Genomic DNA, 6,606 nt, shown 5'->3' with positions numbered 1-6,606 from the left:
TTGGACATTATCATCACCTAAATTACCTCAAAACAATTCATTTATTGTCACATGTTACTAGCGAAATGTATTCATAGTTCTGTTTTGTGTAACGCCGCTTCGCTTTCAATTTTTCCGATGATTCATCTCAGTGTGTGTCAGTCCCAGAGAGAGGGAGTTTTCTCTGCATCTTTTTCGTATTATAACTAATATTATCGAACGATAGATAGTTAATCTAATTATTTAACGGTGTATAAATACGCCACGTACTATAAATTCACCGAGTGAGTAAAAAGGAAAAAGCGACGCAGAAAAACGGAAATGTAATGAAGGTTGGAGTGAGTGATCTAAAGACTCGATCCGTAGTTCTTGCTTGCATCGTACATAGCTATGGAACCGGTTCTTGAACCAGCACCGTCCGTGAACTCAAACCCGTCGCCTATACCGCCTCCGATTAACTCTGTGCCCCCTTTCTTGAGCAAAACCTACGACATGGTTGATGATCTTTCCACCAATGAGGTCGTTTCTTGGAGCAGCGGGAACAACAGCTTCGTCGTCTGGGACGTGCCCGAGTTCTCGAAGGTGTTCTTGCCTAAGTACTTCAAGCACAACAATTTCTCCAGCTTCGTCAGACAGTTAAATACATATGTAAGTAAGCATCACTCTTTCTTGTAACTTCAAAAAAAAAAAAAAATCAGATTGATCATTGAAGTGTTGAACTTTCAGGGACTTAGTCCTAGTTCAGTCTCATTCTTTTCCTTTTCTGTTAGAAAGTGTTGAACTATGGTGTTTACACTGTTTATTTGAGAAAATTGAGGTAGTAAGTAAGGCATCAAAGTTGGGTAAGGTAATTACAATGATGTTCTGTATCTGATGGGAGTTTAATTGTTGTCTTTTAATGGGTTCTTGCAGCTTATGAGACTCTGGTGTAGTCAGTAGAACTATGCAGTTAATAGTCTGTCTATTCTTAAACTATATAGATTAGCAATTGTGGTTTAATGGCTAGATCCATGCCTGTCTTGGATTTTTTTGAAACCTTGTCAAGTCAATACTTTTACTCACCAAAAGATTCCACAGAACTTTGCAGGGTCGCTTTAACATATCCTCAGATATGGGTGAAGCTTGGTTTCTTCCTTGTAACTCTAAATCACAAAACAGAATGTCCTATCAGTTGTCTGAACATTAGCTTTGCTTTCGCTTGTATATGTCAGTCCAGGTACATGTTGATAAACTAAGAAGCTATTAACTTTTTTTATCCCATGGTGGAGAAGTCGTTTACTTCCCAGAATGATGCTTTAACCAGAAATTTCAAATACTCTGCAACAGTTTGTGGCTCTTGTACAATTACTCTATGTTGGCTTTCGTCTTCCATAAAACTCAATTTAACTTTTATTTTTGTTGATCTTTAGAGGCCATCTTGTTGAATTATTGTGTCCAGGGATTCAGAAAAGTTGATCCAGATCGATGGGAATTTGCAAACGAGGGATTCTTAAGAGACCAAAAACAACTACTAAAGGGCATTACAAGGAGGAAATCTTCGCACGTGCAGCAGCAGAATCAGCAACAAACTCAAGTTGAGAACTCATCTCTTGCTCCTTGTGTCGAGGTAGGGAAGTGTGGAATAGCAGAAGAAGAAGTGGAAAGACTCGAGAGGGATAAGAACGTTCTTATGCAGGAACTTGTCAGGTTAAGGCATCAACAGCAGGCCACCGAACACCAGCTGAAGGATGCGGTTCAGAAAGTTCAGGCGATGGAGCAGAGGCAACAGCAAATGATGTCGTTTTTGGCCAAGGTTGTTCAGAGTCCAGGCTTCTTAAACCAGTTAGTAGCACAACAGAGTAGTAATGATGGTGACAGACAGATTCAGGGTAGCAGCAACAAAAAGAGGAGACTTCCTGGGGAGGAGGCTAATGATGTTGACCGTCAGATTGTTAAGTATCAGCCATCGATAAACGAAGCAGCACAGACTATGCTTCGACAGTTCTTGAATATGAGTAGCTCAAATGAGTGTGAATCGGTTTCAAACTCTCTGAACTCCTCGAATACAGTATCTGGAGTAACACTGCCCGAGGTTTCACCCGACTCGGCTTATTCAGCAACGAACCAAGTACCTGAGGCAGGTTTGGCTCATCATCCTCAAGCTGGTCTGGTTCAGCCAAACTTAGGTCCAAGTCCAGCTGCAGCTTCTTGGAGCCCTGAATCTGAATGCAAGACAGGTAATGGAGAATGTTTGGATCCAATAATGGCTGCTTTAGGGGGGTCGCTGGAGATGGAAGGCGATGCAGTTTCTCCTAAAGGTGAGGGAGAGATGAAAGAGTTACTTGTCTCTCAGCTGCCTGGAGTCCAAGACCCATTCTGGGAACAGTTTTTTGCTGATGAAGCCCCAGTGAGTGGAGACGCAGAAGAGACCATATCAGGGTCTGTGGAGAATAATGACTTGGCAATGGAGCAAGAACTGAGCGAGTGGACTAGGGATCAACAACAAGTGAACCATATCACTGAACAAATGGGGTTTCTTTCTTCGGAAACACATGGAGGTAAGAATGAAAAGCATCTTCTCTGCATCGATGTTCTGTCTTGAGAGATCATTTGTTTCTCGTTTTCAGGAGAGGCTGTTAAGGGGATATGAACGAAGGAGGAGGAGGAAATATATATCATACACTTTTGACTTTGGCATGTTGTGAATAGCCTTTTAGAGATGACTTTGTGTGTTGTTTTTGTTACATGTTGCTTTGTGCTAGAACGCCCTTCTTCATGTTCAATTATCATACCACTATGATAATCTTTGGTCACTGACCGACTCGAGCAGAAAACTAATAGACATTAACCATACATGTTCGTATCTTTTGCTATAAAGATCATTAAGATGGATTAATATATAAAACATTCACACGATGAGAAGTCAAGGTTCAGTTCGATTGCATGGGAAGGAAAAGAATCTGTACCAATAAGTATATATCTTCAATGGGTAATTTGTATAGTTTCCTCGACTCTTCTTCGGTTGATGCTTGGAGCTTGGTGCTCAGACCAGGACAACGATGATGACAATGAGTATAACAATCCCAAATATGAGAATAAGAAGGCATGTCTGCAACAAAAGTAAAACATATATATGAAACTTATCTTTAGCTGCTAAAATAGGAATCACATAATTAAAAAAGTTGAGAGAAGTCTCTCGTAGTACCAAGGATGAGTTTGCTCTTTGAGTTTTAGATGCTTTTCTGAGTTGTGCAGTGGCTTGCGAGGTTGCAGCATGTGAGTTATCAATGTTGGAGCTGATGTCATCTGCCAAATAGACATTATAAAGTTTCTTAGATTCTAAGTCGTAAAGGAGACGTGGCAATTTACGATTTATGGTGGTTGGGTTTACTTACCGATCATAACTCCTTGATCGTTCACTAAAACAGCTAGATCATTGAAGATTTCATTCACTTCACCAATCTGTTCTTGAATTTCTCTGATTCCGTGCTCTCTTTCCTCAATAATTGCTTCATTGAATGTTATCTCGTTATCTAAAAACACCACTTCTTGCCTGGAATGAGTATAATTCAAAGTTAAATAGCATGTCGCTGCAAGATATGAGGTAACACAGCATGCCCAAACTGAAAAGATGGATTTAAAATGGGTTTATGGCCATATCCAACTTTGAGAATTATATTAACCTAAGTTTAAGCTTATATCAACGATTACGGCCAGAGTTAGTAACTCAATTAAATATCTCACTAAGGAACACAAGAAAACTGCATGCTGGATTGACTAACATTTGGGTTGTGTTTATGCTGAAACAATTATGAGGTGAACTAGCAAAATAATATGCTATAGCATACAATCAAATAAATACTCTCACCTTTTTGATTGTAGAAGAAGAGTTTGCTCCTGGGAGGTCCTTAAAGATTCAATATCCAGTTCCTGTGCATCGTAACTGCATGTAGTGGCATAACAATGAAGCATGTGTAAGTACGATTCAAATTCCACACACTATCAGTAACAATTTCGTTTTCAAAGTTTGCTGAACATTCAAAAAGTTTATACTATACTAATCAAGCTGCTACCTAATACAAAACAACAACATTAAGACATGCGAGTACATAATCCAGGGAACGTTTCTTTTCTCATTTAGTAGACAACAAGATTCATTTACTTACCTGGCAGGTATATCTTGTGTTACGACAGGTGTATAAGTTATTTCTCTTTCAGCTGCAAGCCTCTGAGCTTTCTGAAACTCTTTGAGAACTGATTGAAAATCTTTGGCCAGCTTAGCATCCGCAATCTTCTTAATTGGCTGCAAGTTAATATAAACATAACATAGCAAACCTGAATAATGTTAACAGATAAACAAATCACACACATCATCTATCAGGCAACCAAAATCGAATGGTATCACCACCAAAGTTGATTCAATAGTAAATGTTCTCTTTCACATGAGAAAGCAAACAAAAATGTAAGCAGTTTCTTACAGTAGCTGCTCCATGGAGGTCGGCTTCGCTAGCTTCTTTAAGTTTAGCTGACGTATTCTTCACCAGTTCTGATATCTGTAACCTTGTTTTTTGTCTGCAGCCAATAGAATTTCCAGAACAAATAAATCTTTTTAAAAAACAGATGCTCAATAAACAAAACCAAAATTGTCAGACATTAACAATGAATTTAAGTTTTCTCTAGCATAGTTAAAAGCAATATATAAACAACAAAACCATCTAAACCTTAACTATCACGCCAACCCTAATTAACTCGGAGATTTAACAACACAGGGAGAAGAATGAAGAGGGGGAAAAGAAATGGAACTGACAGCTTCTCTCGCAATTCAAGAGTATCCTTAGGCGTTCCGATCGAATTAACGAGGCGGAAGAAGGAGTTGACGGCCGTGCTGATCCTGAAGATCCCGGCGGCTACCTCCTGAGACGGATCCCCACGAGACAGAGGTTTCTGCTGCCTCCCACGATTCGGCGTTTGGAATCGAGAGCCAGCTTCGAGATCTTGGAAACTCATCCTCCTCTTCTTCTTCTTTCTCTCTCGAATCTAATCTCTCTATCAATGGGGGAACAAAGACGACGATGATTGGCAAGAGTTAGGTAATACGTTTTCCCAAATTTATTTTTATTTAAAAAAAAAAATATTGCATAAATTATTTATTTCATGTGGTCCGCGTGGTTATGGCGGTGGAGGGAAGGATCCTGAGCTGTCGTAGTTGACCCACCCGCCCTTCCCGTTTAAAATTTAAATGAAACGTGGACCGGTTTAACCGGACAGATTCAATCTCTAACCGTGCCAAGCAGAGTTAATCTAGAGAACAAAACCAATCTTAATTCAACTTGTTTGTCGTTTCTTGAAAGATTTTAAATAACTTACTAGAGATTAATCCGGGTTACGTCCGGAATTTTTATTTTTTTTCTAATTTAAGTTGTTAAATTATTTATATTTAGATTATGATATATATTTATATAAATGTTAAGATGCATGTCATAATTAAAATTTATTTTTAAATTTTAACACGATAAATTAATATATTTTTTACTATTTAAATATTTTTTTGTAATTTTGTTGGCTATCTAGTTATCATATTTAGCAAAACTATATGTTGAGTGGTGGAATAAATGTTTTAGATATTTAGTTAAACTGCAGAGTATTTTCGGATCGACCACATGCTCAACAATCGATCGATTCGTAAAAACAAGGTCGATCTCCTTGGCCAGGTAAGTACAATTTTAGCAAAAATATCTTTGATTTTCAAATATTAAGTATATAACTATTCTTTTGAATATTTTTTTTTAAAATGTATTTTTTGATTAAATTATTATATTATAATGTTTATGTAAATATTTTTTGTGATGTTTGAATTTGTGCTGTTAGTATACTTAACCTAGATGATATTGATGTTTAACAATTTATTTTTTTCTGGAAATAGAAAATAATGATATATCAAAACGTATCTAATACTTGTTAAATGATAGTATAATGTAAATTACATCCATTATTTGAAAATAACCATTTGTTGTTTTTATTTTTTTTAAATCAGAAATTATTTTTATTTAAAAACATTATTCATATATAATATAATAGTTTAAGTTTGGAAGATTAATCTATATATATAAATTATGTATATTTTTTTAAAAATAATTTAAGATATTATATATTGATTAGTAACTGAATAAAATCAGAATTTCTTATCTTGAAAATGAAATATTTATATTTTTGTCCTCATGTTGTACTCACCAATCCAGCATTGATATTTATAACTCATTATGTTTTTAAAGAAACTTAGTTTTAAGTAATAAATAAATTTAATAAATTAAATTCATCACCTATAATGTTCTGTAAACTATATTTGAAACTCTCTAAAATTATATTATAAGCATAATATTACTATTATTTAATTTATGTTATTTTAAGCATAATATATGCTAAACCAACTTAAATTATATTTACAATAGGACCATCCGAAACCGGTTAATAAACCAAAAACAATACTAAACCAACATGAACCAATACCTGATTCGGCGAGGAAATAGGTGTTTCAGGATAAACGCTTGAATGGTTATTAACTGTAATGGTTTGATCATGAAAGAGTTAGTATGAATATTAACAATAAAATTATGGATTAGATTAATTTAAATTTGTAAGAATACCTTT

The 6,606-nt window shown here is 35.9% G+C and overlaps 2 protein-coding genes across 4 annotated transcripts; one reads left to right on the top strand and one right to left on the bottom strand.

Moving 5' to 3' along the window:
* On the top strand, positions 1–2,771 carry LOC106319399 (heat stress transcription factor A-1b-like). Of its 3 annotated transcripts, none has more exons than XM_013757713.1 (3): positions 15–627; positions 1,418–2,516; positions 2,586–2,771. In XM_013757713.1, exons 1-3 carry the CDS (start codon positions 370–372, stop codon positions 2,606–2,608), a joined length of 1,380 nt encoding a protein of 459 aa, XP_013613167.1. In that variant the 5' UTR covers positions 15–369; the 3' UTR covers positions 2,609–2,771. The 3 variants fall into 3 exon arrangements, with proteins under 3 accessions (XP_013613166.1, XP_013613167.1, XP_013613168.1); XM_013757714.1 differs by adding an exon at positions 1,057–1,195 and having other exon boundaries at positions 458–627; positions 1,418–2,771; XM_013757712.1 differs by having other exon boundaries at positions 1–627; positions 1,418–2,771.
* Positions 2,772–2,823: 52 nt separating this feature from the next.
* Positions 2,824–5,048, bottom strand: LOC106319400 (syntaxin-21-like). Its single transcript, XM_013757715.1, has 7 exons — positions 4,766–5,048; positions 4,437–4,530; positions 4,125–4,261; positions 3,827–3,901; positions 3,354–3,511; positions 3,164–3,264; positions 2,824–3,067 (listed from the first exon to the last, which is right to left on the bottom strand). Exons 1-7 carry the CDS (start codon positions 4,963–4,965, stop codon positions 3,002–3,004), a joined length of 831 nt encoding a protein of 276 aa, XP_013613169.1. The 5' UTR covers positions 4,966–5,048; the 3' UTR covers positions 2,824–3,001.
* Positions 5,049–6,606: the final 1,558 nt, after the last annotated feature.

Source organism: Brassica oleracea, chromosome C9 (genome assembly GCF_000695525.1).
Source record: "Brassica oleracea var. oleracea cultivar TO1000 chromosome C9, BOL, whole genome shotgun sequence".
NCBI classification, from domain to species: Eukaryota; Viridiplantae; Streptophyta; class Magnoliopsida; order Brassicales; family Brassicaceae; genus Brassica; species Brassica oleracea.
The sequence above is the reverse complement of the archived record's forward strand: the minus strand, read 5'-3'. Positions and strand labels throughout refer to the sequence as shown.

Excerpts from the sequence above, each read along its gene's own strand:
- LOC106319399 (XM_013757712.1), top strand. The coding sequence starts at position 370 with ATGGAACCGGTTCTTGAACCAGCACCGTCCGTGAACTCAAACCCGTCG. Across the intron at positions 628-1,417 it reads TCAGACAGTTAAATACATAT|GGATTCAGAAAAGTTGATCC; the intron begins GTAAGTAAGCAT and ends TATTGTGTCCAG.
- LOC106319400 (XM_013757715.1), bottom strand. The coding sequence starts at position 4,965 with ATGAGTTTCCAAGATCTCGAAGCTGGCTCTCGATTCCAAACGCCGAAT. Across the intron at positions 4,531-4,765 it reads CTTGAATTGCGAGAGAAGCT|ACAAAAAACAAGGTTACAGA; the intron begins GTCAGTTCCATT and ends TATTGGCTGCAG. Across the intron at positions 3,512-3,826 it reads CTTCTTCTACAATCAAAAAG|GCAAGAAGTGGTGTTTTTAG; the intron begins GTGAGAGTATTT and ends TACTCATTCCAG.